General features: G+C 45.1%; 1 protein-coding gene across 1 annotated transcript; it reads left to right on the top strand.

Annotated features, from left to right (window-relative positions):
- The first annotated feature begins 1,138 nt into the window (after nt 1-1,138).
- LOC132389633 (gastrula zinc finger protein XlCGF26.1-like) lies at nt 1,139-17,122 on the top strand. The gene is made up of 3 exons (XM_059962148.1): nt 1,139-2,033; nt 3,473-3,623; nt 14,172-17,122. Exon 3 carries the CDS (start codon nt 14,578-14,580, stop codon nt 16,243-16,245), a length of 1,668 nt encoding a protein of 555 aa, XP_059818131.1. The 5' UTR covers nt 1,139-2,033; nt 3,473-3,623; nt 14,172-14,577; the 3' UTR covers nt 16,246-17,122.
- Nucleotides 17,123-25,682: the final 8,560 nt, after the last annotated feature.

The following is a 25,682-nucleotide window of genomic DNA, read 5'->3' as shown; positions in this document are numbered from 1 at the left end:
ACGGCACTACATTGATCCGCCGGATCCCAAATAATAACGAGGCAGCCGACAGAGAAGAAGTCATCACCCCGACACAGTGGTGTCAAGAAAACAACCTCTCCCTCATTGTAACAAAAACAAAGGAGCTGGTTGTGGATTACAGGAGGAATGGAGACAGGGAACAAATTCAACATTTCCAAGTCTGTTATTGACACAAAATGCACATTTTAATATTGATCATGACACAATGTATTTTATATATTGTTGATGACATAAAACATATTTAGAGATTGTTACTGACAGAGCATCGTATAATTTGTGTTCCGTGTGTTATCTGAAAGTACTTGCCTGTGATGCTGCCACAAGTCAGTGTTTCTCTGTTCCTGTACCTTCCCGTACTTGTGCACTTGGCAATAAATTCAACAGGACCTGAGAAATCTCAGTGAGATTTGATTAGTGATGATCATCTTGGCAGCTCGGTAGGTCGAATGTATGAGACAATACACTGTTAAATGCAAAACCCTGAACAGTGTTGATGATCAGAGGGATCTTAGACTCCAAGTGCATCGCTCCCTGAAAGAGACTGCACAGATTGATCGGGTGGTTAAGATGGCAAATGGCGTGGTTGTCTTTATTAGTTGAAGCACTGAGTTCAAAAGTCGGGAAGTTGTGTTGCGGCTGTTACGAGCCTGCGGTCGTACTGTGACTGTTTCCTTAAGAGCGCCGGCGTGAGGAGGCGGGGCTATGACGTCAGTCACAGGCTGACAGTGGACTGAACCATGAGAGAGAGAGAGAGAGAGAGAGAGAGAGAGAGAGAGAGAGAGAGAGAGAGAGAGAGAGAAGCTGATCGCTTCAGTTAGTCGCAGCTGAGACTTGGAACTCTCCTATGCCCACAAGAGTGGGTTGATCATCGGTACACGGAACCACAACGAATGTGTGTGGCTGTCACTTCGTATAATCCATAGGAGTGGGTTGTGGAATATATTGTGTTAACCCTTGCCTGGGTATGTTGTGTGGTAACCCCTGGAAGACGGTATTCCTGTGACAGGTCACTTTCGCTGATAACTCGTACGTGGACAGATTCAACGGATAAGAACTTCGTCGACGGTTATTTTGAAGTAACGGCCTTTTCTCTACGTTTCACCCTGGATCACAAGCATCTCTCTCCCATCATTTATTCCGTAGATTACTGAATTTTCCTACTTTACCATTTAAAGACTCTAAGCTTTGTTTCCTCAGCCTCGATAGTCTGGGAAATACATTTACACACATATACACTTAACACTGTTAACGTTCCTTTATTTCGTTAAGTTACTTTATTATAAGTAGATACTAATAAAAAGAGTGATTTTAACATCAAAACCAGACTCCAGTGTGAACTCTATTGCTGCTGGTTCGTTTCTAAAACGTTTCAGTTCGTAACACAGTTTTATAAAACTAGTTAGACCACATCTGGTGTGTTTCATACAGTTCAGGTCGCCCCCATTCTCGGAAGGATGTCGGGGCTTTGGACAGGGCGCTGAAGAGGTTTACCAGGACACTGCCTGGATTAGAGGGCATGAGCTATAACGAGAGTTTGGACAAACTTGTGTTGTTTTCTCCAGAGCGGCGCAGGCTGGGGTGAGACTGGATGGACGTTTATAAGATTACGAGAGGAATAGATAAAGTGGACAGACGATATATTTTTCCTGGGGGTTGATATGTCTAATACATTTAAGGCGAGATGAGATGTGAGCGGCAAGTTTGCTTCTTTCCACAGACTAATGAGTAGCTGGAGTCTCTGCCTGGGGGAGGGGGGAGGTGTCGCCAATCCTGACACGTGATCCCGTTTGCCCCTCCCATTTAACCGCAGATGGGCAGCATCTGCGCGTCTGTTTCCGAGGCCCCGCCTCCCGATGATGTAACAATCTCTCCGCGCATGTTCACAGTCTCCGGGTGGACGGTGTTATCCTCTCCGCTCAGAGCTGAAGTGGGTCGGCTGTGTGTTCGGGAAAGACTTTCGTCTCTTCTGTCGGGATCACTGTCTGCGGGCCGAAGATATAACTTCCCCATCGGTGAGTATTGAGACCGATCCCGAGCGGGGAGATCTGATGTTGGCCGTGAGCCCCGAATTGAGGGCCAGTTAATCATCTATTTTCCAGCTATCTAGGCTCGTCAGAAATGTGTCGACTTTACTTAATCTGCATTGAACGATCCAAACCAGGAGCCCAGGCTGTCTGTTTCTGCAGAATTTAAATAGAAGGCTCGCAGACAGGTCACTTGTGTCTTGTGCCGCAGATTCGCCCCGCCCTCCGCTTTGTGACGCAAGATCACGTGGTTGATTTTGGCCACTGACTGTGTTCAGGCATTAATTTCCCTGAACTCGCCTCGCTTCCTGAGGCTCCTCGCTTTTGTCCTGGGGCTTTTTGGCTGTTGTGTCTTCTCCCGGACTGGGGTGGGTGAGAAAGGTGAACGTCCCAGGTTGTGGGGATCTTTGATTTCATTGCCTGCTTTAGCGATGGACTGGGATGTCAAGGGGAAGAATGGTTCGAGCTTCAGCACCACGCAGCGTGGTGTGTCATTGAGCAAGGCACTGAGCCACACATTACTCCTGCACGTTTATAGCCCAGCGACGGCGGTCGGTCCAGTATAGGCAAGACAAGATCTGTATCCTAGGATCTGTAATACAAATTTCCTGAAATGGACCAGTTTTAACCTGGAAATGGAGTGATAGTATAACAGTAAAGAAAGCACAACTTTTCCCTGTAAATTATCCTGGAACCGATTTGTCTGTTATTCCTGGAAATGTGTCCGGTACAGTTGTTGCTAATGAGGTTCACATGAATAATCTCAGGAATGATCGGCTTTATGTGTGAGGAGCATTTGACGGTTCTGGACCTGGGCTCAGTGGGGTTCAGAGGGACGGTGGGGGTGGTGGAGGGATGTATGGTTAAGTAAACCTACCGAATGCTGAAAAGCCTGGATACAGTGAACATGGAGAGGATGTTTCCATTAGACAGAGAGTCTGTGATCTGACAGCACAGTCTCAGAATAAAGATGCTTCCCTTTAAAACTGAGATGAGAAAAATTTTTTGGCCAAAAGATGTCTGATATCTGGAATTTGTTGCCGTAGAATTTGTTTGAGGCTGCCATTTGGGTATATTTGTGAAGATTAATATACTGCTGATTGCTGAGTAGCTTCAGGGTTACAGGAGGAAGGCAGGAATATGGTGTTGGAATAAAAATCAGCCCTGGTTGAATGGTGGACAGACCAGATGGATCGAATCACCTAATTCTGTTCCTGTGTCGTATGTCTTACCATGACTGGATGATGGATCCTTCTAATCCCGTATCGTCTGTGTCATGCGAGGGACAATAAAAGATTGTTCACTGAGATCATTATATTTGCCTTCAATATTTAAATTTCAGTGAGTTTTGTTCCTAGTAACATTAAGCAGATATGTTTGGTCCTCCTTTTCATTGTTAACGTGCTTCATTATCTTTCATGTTAAAGTTAAACCTGCGGTGAGAGATTTATTGGAAGAAAACGCATGACTGAAGACAAGGGAACAGTAACAAGTGAACCAGCCCGAGGATTGAGAGCACTGACTGGAGAGAACCCATCTGACTCGGAGATTCCAGTGATTCAGTCAGGAGAAAGTTTGGTGAGTCTCATTTACTCAAACACTGGTCCTTTAGACATTACATACCTGTACAAGGGAAGGTACAAAATAGTTGGGAGTGAGACAGAATGTGCCCAGAAGAACCAGTTATGCCAGTACCAGTCAGACACAGTTGTGAAGAAGCCCCCACCTCCAATATTCCCTTTGAACTTTTCGCCCTTCTCCCTTAACCCATGTCCTCTGGTTTTTTTTCTCCCTTAGCCTCAGTGGAAAAAGCCTGCTTGCATTCACTCTATCTGTACCCATCATAATTTTATACACCTCTATCAAATCACCCCTCATTCTCCTACACTCCAGAGAATAAAGTCCTACCCTATTCAACCTTTCTCTGTAACTCAGTTTCTCAAGTCCTGGCAACATCCTTGTAAACCTTCTCTGCACTCTTTCAACCTTATTAATATCCTTCCTGTAATTCGGTGACCAAAACTGCACACAATACTCCAAATTCCCCCTCAGTATTGCAATATACAACCACACCATTACATTCCAACTCTTCTACTCAGTACTTTGATTTATAAAGGCCAATGTACCATCTCTTTACTACCCTATCTACATGTGATGCCACTTTTAGGGAATTTTCTATCAGTATTCCTAGATCCCTCTGTTCTAGTGCACTCCTCAGTGCTCTACCTTTTACCTTGTATGTTCTACATTGGTTTGACCTTCCAAAGTGCAATACCTCACACTTGTCTGTATTAAACTCCATCTGCCATTTTTCCAGCTGGTCCAGATCCCTCTGCAAGCTTTGAAAACCTTCCTCACGGTGCACTACACCTCCAATCTTTGTATCATCAACAAATTTGCTGATCCAATTTACCAAATAATTATCCAGATCATTGATATAGATGACAAATAACAATGGACCCAGCACTGATCCCTGTGGCACACCACTAGTCACAGGCCTCCACTCAAGAGTAGCAATCCTCCACTACCACTCTCTGACTTCTCCCTTTCTCAATTCCCATTCAAATTTACTACCTCACCATGTATTCCTAGTGACTGAATGTTCCTAACTAACCTCCCATGCGGGACCTTGTCAAAGGCCTTACTGAAGTCCATACAGACAACATCCACTGCCTTGCCTTCATCCACTGCCTTGCCTTCATCCACTTTCCTTGTAACCTCCTCGAAAATCTCTAATATATTTGTTAAACATGACCTACCATGCACAAAGCCGTGTTGACTCTCCCTAATAAGTCCCTGTCTATCTAAATAATTGTCGATCCTATCTCTTCGTACTCCTTCCAATAACTTACCCATGACCTACATCAAACTTTCAAGCCTATGATTTCCTGGATTACTTTTAGAGCCTGCTTTAAACAACGGAACAACATGAGCTATTCTCCAAATCTCTGGCACCTCACCCGTAGATAACGACATTTAAATATATCTGCCAGGGCCCCTGCAATTTCAACACTAGTCTCCTTCAAGGTCCGAGGGAATACCCTGTCAGGTCCTGGAGATTTATCTACCTGACTCAAGGTAGCAAGCACCTCCTCCTCTTCTATCTGTATAGGTTCCAGTACCTCAATACTTGTTTGCCTTATTTCCATTGACTCCATGCCAGTTTCCTTAGTAAATTCAGACACAAAAAAACCATTTAACATCTCCCCAATTTCTTTTGGTTCCATACATAGCCAACCACTCTGATCTTCAAGAGGACCAATTTTATCCCTTAACTATCCTTTTGCTATTAATATACCTGTGGAAGCTCTTACTATCCTTCACCTTGACTGCCAACGCCACCTCATGTCTTCTTTCAGTCCTCCTGATTTCTTCCTTAAGTATTTTTTTGCACTTTTTATACCCCTCAAGTACCTTCTTTGCTCCCTGATTCTTACACATGTCATACATCTCTCTCTTCTTTATCAGAGTTCCAATATCCATCGAGAACCAAGGTTCTTTATTCTTATACACCTTGCCTTTAATCCTGAGACTTTGTTCCCAGGGTGTACTCATGGGCCGTCCAGAAATGATTTCAGCTGGTGACAACCCTGTTTTCCTCTGTGGGGTAACCCTCATGTTGAATCGGGCTAATTGTCTGACCTTCAACCAAGTGAGTCCAGTCTCCGCTGTTAGTCTGGCCAATTTACTCTTCAGAGTGCCATTGGCTCTTTCCACTCTTGCCAGTGTCCCGTGGGTGGTGTACACAGTGGAATTGTTGCTTGATAGCTAGTTTGTTACATACTCCTTCATTTACTTTCACCATAAAGTGTGGGCCATTGTTGAACTCAGCATCTCTGGCTTGTACCTGGGAATTATTTCCCGTAATAATCCCTTCACAGCAGTCACAGCAGTATTAATGGTAGTTGGAATAGCTTCAATCCATCTATTAAACACATCTATAATAACTAAGCAGTATCTATCGCAATGTACTCTAGGCAATTCAATAAAATCAACTTGTAGACACAAAAAAGATCCACCTGTCAAGGGAGTTGTACCGGGTGTGCAGGGTACAGGTTACAAACCATTCCCTCCTTTCCCAGGTGTGTCAAAAATTGTATTGGTAAAAATTGTGTTGGAACACAAACCTGTCCCACTAGGTGATCCAAAAACTTAGGCAGGGGAATTTCTGGCACCCCATATGGGACCACAGTTTTCACTCCTCCTCAGAGGCATCCCCCTGAGAAGAACAAAACTCGAGGTAGCTGCAGAGCGGTGAGTAAGTTGTCATTACTAATGGGGTGGCCAGAGGAAGTCAGGAATCTCCACGTTCCCAGAGAGCCCCTAGTCATGTAGAATTCCAAATGCATAACGGGAGTCTGTGTAAACATTCCCACTTTAGTCTGTTGCTGGGATACAGGCACGAGTCAGAGCAAACAGCTCAGCCTTCTGGTCGGAGACAGCTGCTTCAAAAGAGGCCTGTTCAGTTACTTCACTGTCCGTCACTGTCGCATAGTCAGAATATTGTTATCCTGCTGGATCCACAAAAGAGCTTCCATTCTCATAAAATGTTGCCTCAGGCTAGAGGGGGTATTGCAGAATGGATGGGAGAGTCTGTCCTTCTTTCACAGTGATCCGGACGGGCTAGAGGGGGTATTGCAGAATGGATGGGAGAGTCTGTCCTTCTTTCACTGTGATCCGGATGGGCTAGAGGGGGTATTGCAGAATGGATGGGAGAGTCTGTCCTTCTTTCACTGTGATCCGGACAGGAGGGCTGACTTCATGGACTGAAATTGCCCAGAGATGGAGTACAACATCTTGGGTTCAGTCACTATTAAAAGAATGTCTTACCAGATGTCCCGTCTTCACCTCAGACTCCTTCTGGTATCGGAGTTGGCCCACGGCCAAGTCTTGCCAGTCTCCCTCGGTGCTAGAGGCCTGTTTCGTCAGGGTGTAGACAAGGAACCCTAGGCTCTTTGGCTTGAACCCAGGGCAAACCCTGAAGGTGGTATGGGGAACCACCAATCCTGTCTGTCGCCAAAAGAAATCTGGAACCTCAGCCAGAAATGCAATGCCGTCTCTTCCTTTAACCTCTCCAATCACTGTGACTGGGAACTTCTGTCCCTCGAGGGGTTTCCTCAGATGAGCACCAGGTAGGGTCATAACACAGAGTCACATGAGAGCTGGCCACTGGCAGAAGGGGTTTAAATGTACTGGAGCCCAGATAAAGAGCCCACCACTGGGTGGTCAGAGGAAGCTATCAGTTGTTCGCAGTTCCAGCATCATATCCTTGTCCGTGTATAGAATCTCGACTTCCAACGGACAGAGCAATTCTCTCCCTACGAGATTACACCCCTGTCTGGTGGTGACTGTAAATGAAACCTCACACTGGCTCCCCTGGAATTCCACCTGCAGTGGCTGGGTACGTGAATAGGTGTGTTCTGTGCCTTCGAACCCAGACAGAGTGATTGTAACGTCTGATAGCTGGAATCCCTTTTCCGATACTATTTCCTGATCGAGGGTGTTGTGGTTGCCCCATATCAGTCATAAATGGAACTGGATTTCCAGCAACTTGCAATATTACATTGGGCTCTTCCTGAGGGTTGGCAGTCATGGTTGGAAGGATCTTCTTGTCAATTTCTAAACGGGTTGTTGTCCCCACCTGTCCCTTGGCAGGTTTTTGTTCCCATTTCTGTTCCTCAGATATAGCCCGCTCGCGTCCTTCCCGCTGAGCATATTCACCTTTAATATTAGTTCCCTTCGGGGTTGATCGGGATTCGAAATTTGTGTCCTAATGATATGTCAAAGCTCATCACATTCGATTTTGGTCATTGTCAGGGGAATCCATATTATTTGTTTTAATCATGTTGGCTAACTTAGTTGGTAAGCATTGGAGCAGTAGGGCATTGAACTGGGGGGACAGATTCCCATCATTAAAGGCATGGTCTCCTGCAAAGGTGCCTTAGCAGGCCACAAATCACTCTCAATAGTCTGGTCCCGATTCCCCAGGCTCAGGTTTGCATTTACGTACTTTAGTGATGTTTACAGGTTGTTGGAGAGACCTTTCAAAGGCTTGAATGATCTGGTCAGTCTGTTCATTCTCATTATGGTTTTCACCTGTTACTCCTGATAGCTGTAACTCCTGTATCTCAATTCTGCCTTCCCTTTTTGCCTCTCATCAGCTGAGAGAATCATGCAGCAGTTAAATCTTGAGGAGTCGCATTAAACATTTGTATGGTACTGTGGACACACTGAGCAAACTGCACTGTTTTTTGTTTTCTATCTGGGGCCTGATTCATGATCATTATCGTTTCTTGAGGCTTCCAGGGAGCATACACAGGAATCACTGAGGGCTGTCTGTCTTCCTATTCTGAGGGGGAGCGTTTGCTACTGCTGTTCAGGAGGATTTAAACTAATGTGGCAGGGGGATGGGAACAAGTGCAGAGAGACAGAGGGGTGAAAAATGACGGTAGAAGCAAAAAGTAGTAAGGTGAAAAGTAAAAGTGGCAGGCAGTCAATTCCAGGGCAAAAATCAAAAAGGGCCACTTTTCAACATAATTGTATAAGGGCTAAGAGTGTGGTAAAAACAAGCCTGAAGGCATTGTGTGTCAATGCAAGTAGCATTTGTAATAAGGTGAATGAATTGAATGTGCAGATAGTTATTAATGAATATGATATAGTTGGAATCACAGAGACATGTCTCCAGGGTGACCAAGGATAGGAGCTCAACATCCAGGGATATTCAATATTCAGGAGGGATAGACAGGAAAGAAAAGGAGGTGGGGTAGCCTTGCTGGTTAGAGAAGAGATTAACACAATAGAAAGGAAGGACATTAGCCTGGAGGATGTGGAATCGATATGGGTAGAGCTGCGTAACACTAAGGGGCATAAAACGCTGGTGGGATTTGTGTACAGGCCACCTAACAGTAGTAGTGAAGTTGGGGATGGCATTAAACAGGAAATTAGAAATGCGTGCAAAAAAGGAACAGCAGTTATAACGGGTGACTTCAATCTACATATAGATTGGGTGAACCAAATTGGTAAGGGTGCTGAGGAAGAGGATTTCTTAGAATGTGCGCGGGATGGTTTTCTGAACCAACATGTCGAGGAACCAACTAGGGAGCAGGTCATTCTAGACTGGGTATTGAGCAATGAGGAAGGGTTAATTAGCAATCTTGTCATGCGATGCTCCTTGTGTAAGAGTGACCATAATATGGTGGAATTCTTCATTAAGATGGAGAGTGACATAGTTAATTCAGAACCAAATGTTCTGAACTTAACGACGGGCAACTTTGAAGATATGAGACTTGATGTAGCTAAGACAGACTGGCAAATGATATTTAAAGGGTTGACGGTGGATAGAAACATAGAAAATAGGTGCAGGAGTAGGCCATTCGGCCCTTCGAGCCTGCACCGCCATTCAGTATGATCATGGCTGATCATCCAACTCAGAACCCTGTACCTGCTTTCTCTCCATAACCCCGATCCCTTTAGCCACAAGGGCCATATCTAACTCCCTCTTAAATATAGCCAATGAACTGGCCTCAACTGTTTCCTGTGGCAGAGAATTCCACAGATTCTCCACTCTTTGTGTGAAGACGTTTTTCCTCATCTCGGTCCTAAAAGTCTTCCCCTTTATCCTTAAACTGTGACCCCTCATTCTGGACTCCCCCAACATCGGAAACAATCTTCCTGCATCTAGTCTGTCCAATCCCTTTAAAATTTTATATGTTTCAATAAGATCCCCCATCAATCTTCTAAATTCCAGTGAGTATAAGCCTAGTCGATCCAGTCTTCCTTCATATGAAAGTCCTGTCATCACAGGAATCAATCTGGTGAAACTTTTGATTAGGGGACCAAAACTGCACACAATACTCTAGGTGCGGTCTCACCAAGACCTTGTACAACTGCAGTAGAACCACCCTGCTCCTGTACTCAAATCCTTTTGCAATGAATGCCAGCATACCTTTCGCCTTTTTCACCGCCTGCTGTACCTGCATGCCTCCCTTCAATGACTGGTGTACAATGACACCCAGGTCTCGTTGCACCTCCCCTTTTCCTAATCGGCCACCGTTCAGATAATAATCTGTTTTCCTGTTCTTGCAACCGAAATGGATAACCTCATATTTATCCACATTAAATTGCATCTGCCAAGAATTTGCCCACTCACCTAACTTATTCAAGTCACCCTGCATCCTCTTAGCATCCTCCTCACAGCTAACACCGCTGCCCAGCTTCGTGCCATCCGCAAACTTGGAGATGCTGCATTTAATTCCCTCATCTAAATAAGTAATATATATTGTAAACAACTGGGGTCCCAGCACTGAGCCTTGCGTACCCCACCAGTCACTGCCTGCCATTCTGAAAAGGTCCCGTTTACTCCCACTCTTTGCTTCCTGTCTTCCAGGCAATTCTCTATCCACATCAATACCATACCCCCAATACCGTGTGCTTTAAGTGTACACACTAATCTCCTGTGTGGGACCTTGTCAAAAGCCTTTTGAAAATCTAAATATACCACATCTACTGGCTCTCCCCTATCCACTCTTATTAGTTACATCTTCAAAAAATTCTATAAGATTCGTCAGACATGACTTTCCTTTCACAAATCCATGCTGACTTTGTCCAATGATTTCACCTTTTTCCAAATGTGCTGTTATCACATCTTTGATAACCAACTCTAGCATTCTCCCCACCACCGATGTCAGACTAATCGGTCTATAATTCCCTGGTTTTTCTCTCCCTCCTTTTTTAAAAAGTGGGGTTACATTAGCCACCCTCCAATCCTCAGGAACTAATCCAGAATCTAAGGAGTTTTGAAAAATTATCACTAATGCATCCACTATTTCTTGGACTACTCTGGGATGCAGACCATCTGGCCCTGGGGATTTATCTGCCTTTAATCCCTTCAATTTACCTAACACCACTTCCCTACTAACATGTATTGCCCTCTGTTCCTCCATCTCACTAGACCCTCGGTCCCTTACTATTTCCGGAGGGTTATTTATGTCCTCCTTAGTGAAGACAGAACCAAAGTAGTTATTCAATTGGTCTGCCATGTCTTTGTTCCCTATGATCAATTCACCTGTTTCTGACTGTAAAGGTCCTTACATTTGTCTTGACCAATCTTTTTCTTTTCACATATCTGTAAAAGCTGTTATAGTCAGTTTTTATGTTCCCTGCCGGCTTTCTGTCATAATCTTTTTTCCCTTTCCTAATTAAGCCCTTTGTCCTCCTGTGCTGGTCTCTGAATTTCTCCGTCCTCAGGTGTGCTGCTTTTTTTTTGCTAATTTATCTGTTTCTTCTTTGGACTTGATACTATCCTTAATTTCCCTTGTCAGCCACAGGTGCACTACCTTCCCTGGCCTATTCTTTTGCCAAACTGGGATGAACAATCGTTGTAGTTCATCCATGCGATCTTTAAATGCTTGCCATTGCATATTCACCGTCAACCCTTTAAGTATCGTTTGCCAGTCTATCTTAGCTAATTCACATCTGATACCTTCAAAGTTACCTTTCTTTAAGTTCAGAACCTTTGTTTCTGAATTAACTATGTCACTCTCCATCTTAATGAAGAATTCCACCATATAATGGTCACTCTTACCCAAGGGGCCTCGCACGACAAGATTGCTAACTAACCCTTCCTTTTTGCTCAATACCCAATGTAGAATGACCTGCTCTCTAGTTTGTTCCGCAACATTCATATGCAATGGCAAGCATTTAAAGATTGCATGGATGAACTACAACATGTTTTAAGTTTTTCAGCTTAAACCTATTCCCCCTCGTGTTAGCTGTTTCAGCCCTGGGGAAAAAGCCTCTGGCTATCCACACGACCAATGCCTCTCATCATCTTATACACTTGCATGATTTTCTCCAGGTTGAATAAGACGATGAGCTCACTGTGGTTTTGACGTTCTCTCTCTCTCTCTCTCTCTCTCTCTCTCTCTCTCTCTCTCTCTCTCATTGTGTATAATGTCACAGTCCCGCCTCACTCAGGCACCTAAAGTGACATGCACAGTAAGCGAACCTGTGGTCTCGTAACACAATGCACCTCTAAAGTCTGACAGCAGACTAGCAAGTGAATCTTCGATGGTGCAGAGTCAAAAACCAAAAAGTTGCCAGCCTGAGTCAGCGCTTTGGGGCTCCAGAGAGCGATGGGGTCTAGAGTTTACCAGGAGGAGCAGGAGGAATCAGACCAGCAGGATATGGCTACAAAAGAAAGGTCAGAAACATTTGGAAACTGGTTGACCAGAAAAAAAGGTGGTTAATTTCGGGCAGCAAATGTGGAGAGGAATTAAAAAGACAATGTTTAGGCAGAGCCCCTTCCGCATGCCTAGCATGTGTACTCCGCTGCTTTGTTGCTCTCTGAATTGCAGAGTTCCTCCAGCGTTTTGTGTGTGTGCGTCTCTGTATTTCCAGCAACTGCAGAATCTCTTGTGTTTTATAGCTGCATTTTACTTTGGCGTGAGATGCACGTTGATATTGAGTATATTGTTTATGGGAGCCGCTTTCTGCGTTAAAACAGCTGCAGATTTTTCTATACACTCTATAAAAGAAAAATGAGGCATGGACATTGAACCGGTGCTGGCAGAAATGTTTAATGGCACCGTGATTACCCATAGGGCCATGCGTTAAGAATTTCACCGATGCTGAAGCGCTGATGAAATGCGCAGTACACAGAAGGGTTTGAAAATGTCGGGTGCAGGTAATAGCGATTCTCCGTGTTTTTATCTTAAACACCAACTTCGTGACAATTCCTGAGAAATCTTGACACCGTGGCCAACAATCCAGGGACAGTCCTGCTCTTGTCCCTGTCTCTCAGCACCACGATCTGTACACGGGCCCCGGGGAGCTTCCGGCTGCTGAGTGAATGGGAACCGATGGATCTTTCAGACAGAGCTGAGCTCCAGCTATAATAAAGGCAAGGATTAGGAACTCAGAGAAAGGGAACAAAATCTTTTACATCACCAGTTGAGAAAATCACCTATGCTCTACCTCCAATCACTAATAAGAGAAAATCTGAAGATGCTGGAAATCCAAGCAACATGCACAAAATACTAGAGGAATTCAGCATTAGTACTCTTTTCCATAGCTGCTGCCTGGCCTGCTGAGGTCCTCCAACATTTTGTGTCTGTTGCTTGTTCCTCCACCTTTTGTTCAGGACTTTTCTACCGGTGAGAGCATGTATTGTCCCATTCTCTCTGGGTACTGAATGATATCAAGCACCTTTGCCCTGGGCAGCAAGTAGCTTTCACATCACAAATGTGCCAGACTCCAGTGAGACAGAAAGACTACTGCCCTTCCCTTCGTATTCATTGGCATTGCAATCACTGAGTTTCAACACTGTCAGTCTTTGTCCGATGTGTGTATTGTGGCAATGCAAACGTTGCTGGAGAATTGGGGAAGGTTTCAGGGGAATATAGAAACTGAGTTCACCACTGTCATTCATTGGGGGGGGGGAGGGTTCAGGGGGAAATATTTATGTAGAATACAGAAACTGATGATACTTGTGTGTATTCTGGTGTTGCAAAGGTTGCTGGAGAATTTGCAAGTGGGAAGAAGTGGAATGATATTTGGAAATCTGACTTGTTAAAGCATAACTTAGCAAGCAAACAACATATGGACAATATGCAAAAACTTTGGTGAGAAAATCCTTCATTATCCATTACAGCCCTACTACATAGGTTGTGTGAGAGTGTAGATTGAACCCAGAGGAGATCAAAGTTCCTATTGACTGTGATTTTCTAGCTGTGAAAATGAATACCTCTCTATATAAAATTCACCGTGCACATCTTGTCACTGGGTAAAAAAAAAATGCACAGTGCAAGATTTATGTACACACTTGTTATTACAAATTAGAGGGAAGATGGGGAGACCTGTAGTGTCCCTGATGCCCTCACTTACAAGAAGTGCATCCAGCTGCAGCTTGTAACCCTGCACTTTAAGGAGTTGGAACTTGAAACGAATATGGGAATTGATGGTCATTCCAGATCCTAGCACTCTGCCCAGTCAGGAGATGATTTATCTTCCAACTTGGGTTTAACCTCACTGTAACAGTGTGATACCAAATCAAATCTTGGCAATTCAAGTAATCTCATCTGAAATGTTGTCCTACACTCATTGATGGATTTTGTAAATCTTTTACAGGTTAAAAACTGGAAGGAATATGTCTCCAGGAACCTCAAACACGGCACAACAATTTATTTGTCTCTGTCTAGATATTTAAGAAGTGGAGCAAGGGATTCAATCGACCATCCTTCCTGCTCAGACTGTGGGGAGGGATTCTCTTGGTCATCTGACCAACTAGCAAGCCAGGCATTTTACACAGGAGAGAGGCCGTTCACCCGCACAGACAGTGGGAATGGATTCACTCGGTCATTTCAACTGAAGGTACATCAGCAATTTCACACTGGGCAAGGCCATTCATCTGTTCTGTGTGTGAGAAAGGATTCTATCGGGCATCCCACCTGTGGACACACCAGTCAGATGACACTGGGCAGAGCTGGTCATCTGCTGAATTTCGGGGAAGGGATTCTTTCGGTCATCTGACCTAATGGCACACCAGCGTGTTCAAACCAGGGGGCAGGCATTCACCTGCACAGTCTGTGGGAAGGGATTCACTGCATCATCCACCCTACAGAGACATCAGCGAGTTCACACTGGGGAGAAGCCATTCACCTGCTCAGTCTGTGGGAAGGGATTCACTCAGTCATCCCACCTACAGAGTCATCAGCGAGTTCACACTGGGGAGAAGCCGTTCACCTGCTCAGTCTGTGGGAAGGGATTCTCTCAGTCATCCAACCTACAGAATCATCAGCGAGTTCACACTGGGGAGAAGCCGTTCACCTGTTCAGAATGTGGGATAGGATTCACTCAGTCATCCCAACTACTGGCACATCAGTCAGTTCATAATGGTGAGTGGCCATTCACCTGCTCAGTCTGTGGGAAGGGATTCACTCAGTCATCCAACCTACAGAGTCATCAGCGAGTTCACACTCGGGAGAAGCCATTCACCTGCTCAGTCTGTGGGAAGGGATTCACTCAGTCATCCCAACTACAGAATCATCAGCGAGTTCACACTGGGGAGTGGCCGTTCACCTGCTCAGAATGTGGGAAAAGATTCACTCAGTCATCCACCCTACTGAGTCATCAGCGTGTTCACACTGGGGAGAGGCCATTTACTTGCTCAGTCTGTGGGAAGGGATTCTCTCACTCATCCACCCTACAGAGACACCAGCGAGTTCACACTGGGGAGAGGCCATTCACCTGCTCAGTCTGTGGGAAGGGATTCACTCAGTCATCCATCCTACGGAGTCATCAGCGAGTTCACACTGGTGAGAAGCCATTCACCTGCTCAGTCTGTGGGAAGGGATTCACTCAGTTATCCAGCCTACAGAGTCATCAGCGATTTCACACTGGGGAGAAGCCATTCACCTGCTCAGTCTGTGGAAAGGGATTCACTCGGTCATCCATCCTACAGAGTCATCAGCTAGTTCACACTGGGGAGAAGCCGTTCACCTGCTCAGTCTGTATGAAGGGATTCACTCAGTTATCCAGCCTACAGAGTCATCAGCGAGTTCACACTGGGGAGAGGCCGTTCACCTGCTCAGACTGTGGGAAGAGTTTCACTCGGTCATCCCAACTACTGGCACACCAGTCAGTTCATACTGGGGAGAAGCCATACACCTGCTCAGTCTGTGGGAAGGGATTCTCTGAGTCATCCAGATTACAGAGTCATCAACGAGTTCATACTGGGGAGAAGCCATTCACCTGCTCAGACTGTGGGAAGGGATTCACTCAGTCATCCAATCTACAGAATCACCAGCGAGTTCACACTGGGGAGACGCCGTTCACCTGCTCAGTCTGTGGGAAGGGATTCACTCGGTCATCCCACCTACAGAATCATCAGCGAGTTCACACTGGGGAGAAGCCATTCATCTGCTCAGAATGCGGGAAGGGATTCACTCAGTCATCCACCCTACTGAGTCACCAGCGAGTTCACACTGGGGAGAAGCCATTCACCTGCACAGTATGTGGGAAGGGATTCACTCGTTCATCCACCCTACAGAGTCATCAGCGAGTTCACATTGGGGAGAAGCTGTTCACCTGCTCAGTCTGTGGGAAGGGATTCACTCAGTTATCCAGCGTACAGAGTCATCAGCGATTTCACACTGGGGAGAAGCCGTTCACCTGCTCAGACTGCGGGAAAGGATTCACTTAGTCATCACAACTACTGGCACACCAGTCAGTTCACAGTGGGGACTGGTCGTTGTTATGAATCCCTGGGTTTCGTTTGCTGTGGACTGTCATTTTAAGAGAGAGAGACAGGCATTAGGATGCCGACTCAGTCTGACTTGCAGCTTGTTTTCATTGCTCGCAGCTTGTTTAATTTTAACCGAGGACACAGACACTCAGAGTCAGACGGAGACAAAGGAGGAAAAATGGAAGGATCGAAACCAGGGAACTAGTGGCCAAGGGTCACTGTTTGGAACGTTCCTATGCCCACAAGGATGGGTTAATTATTGATTCACCGTACATCGAATGTGTGGTTGTCACCTCATTTGATCCTTAAGAGTGGATCGGATTTGGCGCATCCTGTGGAGACCACTTATGTGTTAACCCTTGCCTGGCTGTGGTGTGGCAGTTCAAGAAGACGATACCGCTTGTGACAAGTCACTTCCGATGATAATTTGTATGTGGATTTGGAACGATGATGTACAAAATCTCCAGCAACTCTTCTCTCGTTTTATCACCGTGGAACCTGTGCAATTCTACATATTTGCCTTTTCTCGCCATTTACCCTGGATTATAAGTCTCTCCCTCTCATCGCCTATTCTGTAGTTGAACTGAACTTTAATGCTTTATCATCTCAACACTGTAAGCCTTGTTTCCCCCGAGCTCAATAGTTTGGGAGTTATATTTACACACATTTATAAATGTAACACTATTAACTTCTGTTTATCTTGTTTAAGTTGCAATTTTACAAGAAGATTCTAATAAAGACAGATTTAACATCAAAACCAGACTCCAGGTGTAGTCTATTGCTGCTGGCTTGTTTCTAAAGCATTATGGTTCATAACAAATTTGGGGCCTGCGTCTGGGATATGAACAAATTTGGGGGCTATTGATCGATGAATTGTCGATTTGATTGGGGAAATCCCTTTTGATTTATTTGTGTGTGGAAATCAGCAGCAATGGACATTTATAAATTTCTGGAAGCGCCAACCCCTAAGGCATTAGGAAAAGCCAAAAAGAATGAATTGCTGACTGTTGCTAATGGGCTGAATCTTAAGCAGGTAAGGGGGTGTGAAGGACCAGAGCAAGCATAAAACTGGGAGAGGAGGTAAAGTTAAACCAATAGGGGTTTTATTATAAAATATAGGCACCCACCCCCTTTTTCAGAGACTGGGATCCCTGTTTCAATCGGTAATGATGTGCATTGCAATGTGTTCACCTCTCAGTCCTCGATTCTCTAAATGAAAGGGTTATCACATTTGATCTTTCTTTATATGATGACCCAACCATTTCAGGGATCAGTCTGTTGAAACTTCATTGCACTCTCTAATACAAATACTCTCCAATCACTTTTTTAATCCTCTGTGCAAAAAATGTCCATCTTCCGCAGCCCCGTGTTGCCCCAACAACTCACCTCCTACCCCCGTCATTGGCCCCACTTGCAGGTCAACCGTCTGTCGGTGTTTCCTCCCCTATGTGAATCCCTCTGCTCGCCACCACCGTGGGCTCAGACATTTCCACAGATTTCCACCGGGGCAAACATCTTGTCCGCTCCCTCTCACACCATCTTTTTCCTTTCAATTAAATCCCTCCTCTCCCTCCCCAGGGAACTGGCATCAAACCGACAGGCCGAGCGGTCTCCACCTCTCGGCGACATATCAGACTCCGGCTGCAGGAGACGCTTCACAAACGCCCCAACTTCCCTTGGAGGGAAATGGAAATAAATCAAAAAACGGACATTTACTCCGCTGTGATGTGGAGTTTGAGGCCGGAGCGGGAGGCGAACTCAGCGGGGGTAACACCCTCTGGACTTGTCCACCTCTGCGACTGGTGGTAACAAGTGATTGACATCGCTTTGCACCAATGGGAATAGCGCAGCCCCTGAATCCTTTGTTGACAGCGGTGGGGGGGGGGGGGAGGGCTGGTCACGTGACTATTAGCCCAGCTATTAAACTGATAAAGCCCGAGCTCACCAGCGCATGGATGACGTAAGACGCTGTGCACGTAAGGGCAGATCCCGGTGTGGGAAGCCCATGCGTGACGTCAGGCGCGAGGGGGGTCTGTGCGACGTCACCTGTGGGGATGCGCTCTCATTTAAATGCACCTTAATGTGCGTTTCTTATGATTTCAGAGGGACAACAACATTAATCACGGGTTTCATTACTGAATCCAGTGTTGTGAGATGTAAAGTCAACTATTATGTGTCCGGCTGGGCCGTGTTGTTTTGGGGGCTATTGATCGATTAATTAGCTATTTGATCGAGCATATCCCTTTAGATTTATTTGTGTGTGGAAATCAGCAGCAGTGGATATTGATAAATTTCTGTAGGTTGGATGACTGAGTGAATCCCTTCCCACGTACTTCCTCATCCAGGTCATCCACTCTTGGTCTTCCTGGAATCATTCTTTGAAACTTCTCCGGACCCACTCCAATACGAGCACAGCTTTTGCTCAGATAATAAGACGTAAGTACAGGTCGGAATCTGCTCATAATGCACCAACAGTGATCTGCCCAATGCGTTATAAAGCTATTGTATCGCATCCTTGCTCTTATATTGTTAACATTGCAGTTGTCATCCTTAATCAACTCAATCTGCAAGCAAATCTTTAGGGCCTCTTGCTCAAGGACTCACAAGCACTTATGCACCTCTAATTTTTTCAAGTTTCTCCCATTTATTTTTTTTCTACGCCAATTACTTCTACCAAATGTACATGAGTTGCATACACTGTATTTCAACTGCTACTTTGCTGGCCTTCTCCAGACCTATCGAAGTCCTTCTGCAGACTCCCGCTTTGCTCTAAACTACCTGTCCCGTACCTATCTTTGTCTCAACTGCAATGTTCGTCACCAAGGTATCAATTCCGTCATCCATCTCATTCACATTTAACATGAAACTATGCGGTCTCAATACTGACCCCTACAGAACAGCATTAGTTACCGACAGCAAAACAGAATTGCCCACATTATTCTGACTCTTTCTCCCTTGTCAGTACAAGTTTCTTTCCTGTAATTCCATGAGCTGTGATCCTGTTAAGCAGCCTCACGTGCAGCACCTTAGAAACATAGAAAACCTGCGGCACGTTACAGGCCCTTTGGCTCACAAAGCGATGCCGAACATGTCCTTGCTCTAGAAATGCCAAGGGTTACCGACAGTTCTCTGTTTTTCTAATCTCCGTGTACCTATCCAGAAGTCTCTTAAAAGACCCTATCGTGTCCGCCTCTACCACGATTGCCGGCAGCCCATTCCAAACACTTACCACTCTCTGTGTAAAAAACTTACCCCTGACATCTCCTCTGTACCTACTTCCAAGCATCTTCAAACTATGCCCTCGTGCTCGCAATTTCAGCCCTGGGAAAAAGCCTCTAACTATCCATACGATCAATGTCTCTCATTTTCTTGAACAACTCTATCAGGTCACCTCTCATCCTCCATCACTCCAAGGAGAAAAGACTGAGTTCACTCAACCTATTCTCAAAAGACATGCTCTCCTATCCAGACACCATCCTCGTAAATCTCCTCAGCACCCTTTCTATGGCTTCCACATCCTTCCTGTAGTTTGGCGACGAGAACTGAGCACAGTACTCCAAGTGGGGTCTGACCAAAGTCCTATATAGCTTTTAAACTCAAGCCTGCGGTTGATTAAGGCCAATGCACAGTATGGCTTCTTAACCACAGAGTCAACCTACATAGCAAATTTGAGTGTCCTATGGACTCCGTCCCCAAGATCCCTCTGTTCCTCCACACTGCCAAGAGGCTTACCATTAATACTATATTCTATAATATTTGACGGAAGAAAATGAACCACATCACACTTCTTTGGGTTGAACTCCGTTTGCCACTTCTCAGCCCAGGTTTGCAGACTATCAATATCCCCCTGCAACCTAACCCAACCTTTGTGTCATCAGCAAATTTACAAACCCGTACCTCCACACCCTTATCCAGGTCATTTATAAAAGTCACGAAGGGTAGGGGTCCCAGAACCGATCCCTGAGGCAGACCACTGGTCACCGACCTCCATGCAGAATATGACCAGTCTACAACCACTCTTTGTCTTCTGTGAGCAAGGCAGCTCTGGATGCACAAAGCAATGTGTCCTTGGATCCCATGCTTCCTTACTTTTTCAATCAGCCTTGCATGGGGTACCTTGTTGAAGATCATCTGAAAATCCAGGCAAACAACATACACTGCCTCTGCTTTATCGACCTTGCCTGTTATTTCCGCAAAGTATTCCAAGAGATTTGTCAGTCAAGATTTCCTTGAAAGAATCCGGCTGACTTTGGCCTACTTCATCATGTTTCACCAATTACAGTACCCAAAAAACACACTCTTAGTACACTCTAACACCTTCCTGACAACTAAGGTCAGACTAACTGTCCAATAATTTTCTTTCTTGTGCCCCCTCTCTTCTTAAAGAGTGGAGTGACATTTGCAAATTTCTGATCTACCAGAACCGTTCTAAAATCTAGTGATTTGTGATAGATCATTACTCATCACTTGAAGTGGAAACTACGGGGGAACTTCTTCATTCAGAGGCTGGGAGAGTGTGCACCCAGCTGCCAGAGCAAGTGGCAGGGACGATTGTAATCTTTAAGAGAAGTTTGCTTAGGTCACCAGATGAGAAGCATATGGAGGGCTATGGTCCAGGTGGAAGTTTTTGGAGCTCGGAAGATTAATGCTTTAGCATGGACTGGACTGGCCGAATGGCATTTTCCTGTGTTTTAGAATTTTATGACTCCAATGCCTTCACAATCTCTTCAGCTACCTCTTTCCGAACTCCGCGGTGTCTTATCTACCTTCAGGCCTTTCTGCTTCAACAACACCTTCTCTCCTTGGTAAAAACATGTATCCTAACTTCTGCCCCAGGTACTGCTGAATGTTTGGCATTTATGTAATAAATTTAATGACACAACTGTAGTGGGTGACTTCAATCTGCAGGAGGATTGGGAAAGTCAGATTGGCGTGAGATCGCAAAAGAGGGGATGTATTGAATGCTAACGAAATGGCTTTTTAGAGCAGCTGATGGTTGAGCCTACTCGGGGAACTGCTATCTTACATTGGGTGTTGTGTAATAACCCAGATCTTATTAGGCAGGTTAATGTAAAGGAACCATTAGAAGGCAGTGATCATAATATGATTGAAGTCCTACTGCAATTTGTGAGGGAGAAGCACAGGTCACATGTGTAATATCTCAATGGAATGAAAGTGAATTTCAGAGGCGTGAGAGAGGTGATTCCCCAGGTGGATTGGAGGATGCTGGTGGAGATGACGTCAGAGCAGAAATGGCTGACGTTTCTGGGAATAGTTCATAATGTGCAGGATAGATATGTCCCACAGACGTAGTTCTCAAACAGCGGGGCTGGGCTATCGTGGCTGACAAAGGAAGTTAAGGACTGTATAAAAGCATATAAGATAGCAAAAGTGAGTAGTAGGTTGGATAACTGGGTAGCTTTTAATATCCAACAACAGGCAAATTTAAAACAAAAGCTATAAGGGGAAAGGGGAAATATGATAGCAAACTATACAATAATATAAACCAGTTATAAAATATACGAAAGGGAGGCGAGAGTTGATATTGGACCACTGGAAAATGATGCTCATGGGGTACAAATGGGGAAGAGATGGTAGATGAACTTGACAGGTACTTTGCATCCGTCTTGTCTGTGGAAGACACCACCAGTGTGCCAGAGATCTATGAGTGTCAGGGAACAGGAGTGAGTGCCATTGCTTTTACAAAGGAAAACGTTTGAGGCAAACACAGGTTCTTGAAGTGGATAAGTCACCTGGACCAGATGGACTACATCCCAGAGTCCTGAGAGAGGTTGCTGGAGAGATAACAGATGCATTGGTCATGACACGTCAAGAATCACCTGATTCTGGCATGGTCCCGGAGGACAGGAAGATTGCAAATGTCAATCCACTCTTTGGGAAGGGAGGAAGGCAAAGTAAAGCAAATCATAGTCCAGTTAGCCTAACCTCAGTGATTGGGAAAGTGTGGAGTCATGATAACAGTTGAGGTTTTGGTGTACTAGGAGACTAATGATATAATGTCAAAGCCAGCTTGGTTCTATACTGGCAAATCTTGCCTGACAAGTCTGTTACAGATCTTCGAGGAAGTCATAAGCAGGATGGACAAACGAGAGGCAGTGGATATCATTTACTTGGATTTTCAGAAAGCTTCCGATAAGGTGTCACACATGAAACTGCTTAACAGGATAAAAGTCAGAAGTATTTCTGGCATGGACAGAGGAATGGCTGACAGCCAAGAGGCAGCGAGTGGGAATAAAAGCGGCCTTTTCTGGTTGGCCAGCAGTGACTTGTGGTCTTCAGGGGTCAGTATTCGGACCGCTACTTTTCACAGTTTGTCAATGATTTGGATAATGGAACTGATGGCTTTGTGACAAGGTTTGCGGATGATACAAAGATAGGTGGAGGCGATGGTGGTGCTGAGGGAGCAATACGATTGCAGCAGGACACAAGTTTGAAGAACGGGCAAATGGAATACAATACTGGGAAATGTGCAATAAAGCATTTTGGCAAAAGGAACAATGGTGAACTATCATCTGATTGGGGAGAAGGTTCAAACCGCAGAAGTACAGAAGGAAATGTGATGATGATGATGATGATGACGTCGTCGACTCAGGGCAGCGTCGGGCATTTTCGTGCCTTACAAGGCGCGGATCGGAAGGTTGTGTGGGGCGCTACTCCTCACACGGACATTTCACAGAATTTTTCTTTATTTTATGAGGTCGAATTGCGAGCTCAACACTCAACCCGGCATGGATGGAAAGCGTACTCGGGAGCAACCCGACTGTATTCGAACCAGGGGACCTCCGTTACGGAGTCCGGCGCTGACGTCACTACACCACCAGGACCATGGGCAAGACTCCCAGAAGATTAATTTACGGGTTGAGTCTGTGGTAACGAAGGCAACTGCAATGCTGGCTTTATTTAAAGTGAAGTAGAATATATTAGCAAGGAGATAATGCTGTTACTTTACAAGACACTACTCAGGCCGCACGTCAGAACATAAGAAATGGGAGCAGGAGTCGGCCATTGGCCCATTGAGCCTGCCCCACCATTCAATAAAATCATGGATGAACTCGGCTCCATCTACCTGCTTTTTCCCTATAACCATTAATTACCTTATTCTGCAAAAACCTATCTAACTGTATCTTAAATATACTTCGTGAGGAAACCTCAACTGCATCCCTGGACAGAGAATTCCACAGATTCACCACTCTCTGGGAAAAACAGTTTCTCCTCATCTCCGTCCTAAATCCTCTGTCCGGAGTCTTGAGGCAATGTCCCCGAGTTCTAGTCTCATCTACCAATGGAAACAACTTTCCTACTTCTATCTTTCAAAATTCTGGGTATTTCTATAAGATTCCCTCTCATTCTTCTGAACCCCAGAGAGAAAAGTCCCAGGCGACTCAATCTCTCCTCATAGGTTAACCCCCTCATCCCTGGAATCAAACTGGTTCACCTTCTCTGCATTGCCTCCAAAGCCAGTACTGTATATCCTTCCTCGAGTATGGAGACCAGAACTGCACACAGTACTCCAGGTGCGGCCTCACCTGTACCCTGTATAGTGGCAGCATTACCTCCCTGCTCTTGACTTTAATCCCTCTACCAATGAAGGCTAACATTCCGTTTGTTAGAGCATGCGGGACATCTATCTTAGAAAATGTGCGTTGTCATTGGAGAGAGTCCAGAGGATCGTCAAGAAGATGATTCCGGGAATGAAGGGGTTAAGTATGAGAAGCGTTTGCCAGCTTTGGGCCTGTACTCCTGCACTGACTTATGTTTAGTAAATGTGGGTGGAGGGTGTTCAGAAGCTGCAAAAGACTGTAAATCTCGTCACCTCCATCTTGGGTACTAGCCTACAAAGTATCCAGGACATCTTCAGGAAGCGGTATCACAGAAAGGCAGCGTCCATTATAAAGGACCTTCAGCACCCAGGACATGCCCTTTCCTCACTGTTACCATCAGGTAGGAGATACAGAAGCCTGAAGGCGCACACTCAGTGATTCAGGAAAAGCTTCTTCCCCTCTTTCATCCGATTCCTGAATGGACTTTGAAAGCTTTGGACACTCAATATACAGTATTTCTGTTTTTACACATTTTAATAAACTATTCCTCACACATAATTGATTTACTTGTTGATTATTGTTTTAATTAGTTTATTATTATCTATGTCAGAATATGAATTGCATTGAACTGCTGTTTGATTATTGTTTAAATTCATTTATTATTATTATCTATGCCAGAATATGTATTGCATTGAACTGCTGCTGCTGTCAACAAATTTCAAGCCAAATGCCTGTTGTAATAAACCTCATCCTGAATCTTGAATCTCACTGAAACCCACCGAATGTGGAAAAGTCCAAATAGGGTTGGATGAGGAGAGGCCTTTTCCTATGGTGGGGGTAGCCATAACAGAGGACACAGCCTGAAAACTGAGGAGCAACCTTATAGAGCAGTTAAGGAGGATTTTATTTAGTCAGAGTGCAGTGAATCTGTGGAATTCTGTGACACAGATGGCGGTGGGGGCCAACTCTGTGTGTACAGTTCAGGCAAAAGCTAATAGTTTATGGATCAGTCGAGGCATTACAGGATATGCCGAGGAGACAGGTGCATGTGGTTGAGTGAGAACCGGGATCAGCCATGATAGAACGGCGGAGCAGACTCGATAGGGCTGACTGGCCTAATTCTGCTCCTATGGCTGATAGTCTTATACTGCGAGTGTCTTACACAGTGAAGATTGACACAAAATACTTATTACATTCGGCCGCGATTTCTTTGCCCTATTACTAACACGACAGCATCATCTTCCAGTGGTACAATATCAACTCTTCCCTCTCTTTTACTCTTTATATATCTGAACAGCTTTTGATACCTGATATTATTGGCTCACTTACCTTAATTTTTCATCATGTCTCTCCTGAGTGTGTGAGTGTGTGTTTTTTTTTGTTGTCTCCTGTTGGTTATGTAAAAGATTTCCAATCCTCTCACTTCCCACTGTTTTCTTGCTATATTACATGACCCTGCTTTTGCATTTATCAAAAACAGGAGAAAATCTGTGGATGCTGGAAATCCAAGCAACACATACACTAAATGCTGGAGGAACCTGGGAGGCCAGGCAACATATATGGGAAATAGTAAACAGTCGACGTTTCGGGCCCAGACCCTTCATCGAGACTGAGAACAAAAAAAGATGAGACGTCAGAGGAAGCAGTGTGGGGGTTGGAGGGGTGGAAGACGTGGTAGGTGATGGGTGAAACTGGGAGACGGGGAGCAGTGAAGGAAAAATCTTCTTTGGAGTTTATTTCCTTAACGATTCTGAAAGATCATTGCTAATGCCTCCACATCACTTCAGCCACCTCTTTCCGATCTCAGGGGTGTACACCATCTGGTCCAGGTGA

Source organism: Hypanus sabinus, unplaced genomic scaffold, assembly GCF_030144855.1.
Source record: "Hypanus sabinus isolate sHypSab1 unplaced genomic scaffold, sHypSab1.hap1 scaffold_62, whole genome shotgun sequence".
NCBI lineage: Eukaryota > Metazoa > Chordata > Chondrichthyes > Myliobatiformes > Dasyatidae > Hypanus > Hypanus sabinus.
The sequence above is the reverse complement of the archived record's forward strand: the minus strand, read 5'-3'. Positions and strand labels throughout refer to the sequence as shown.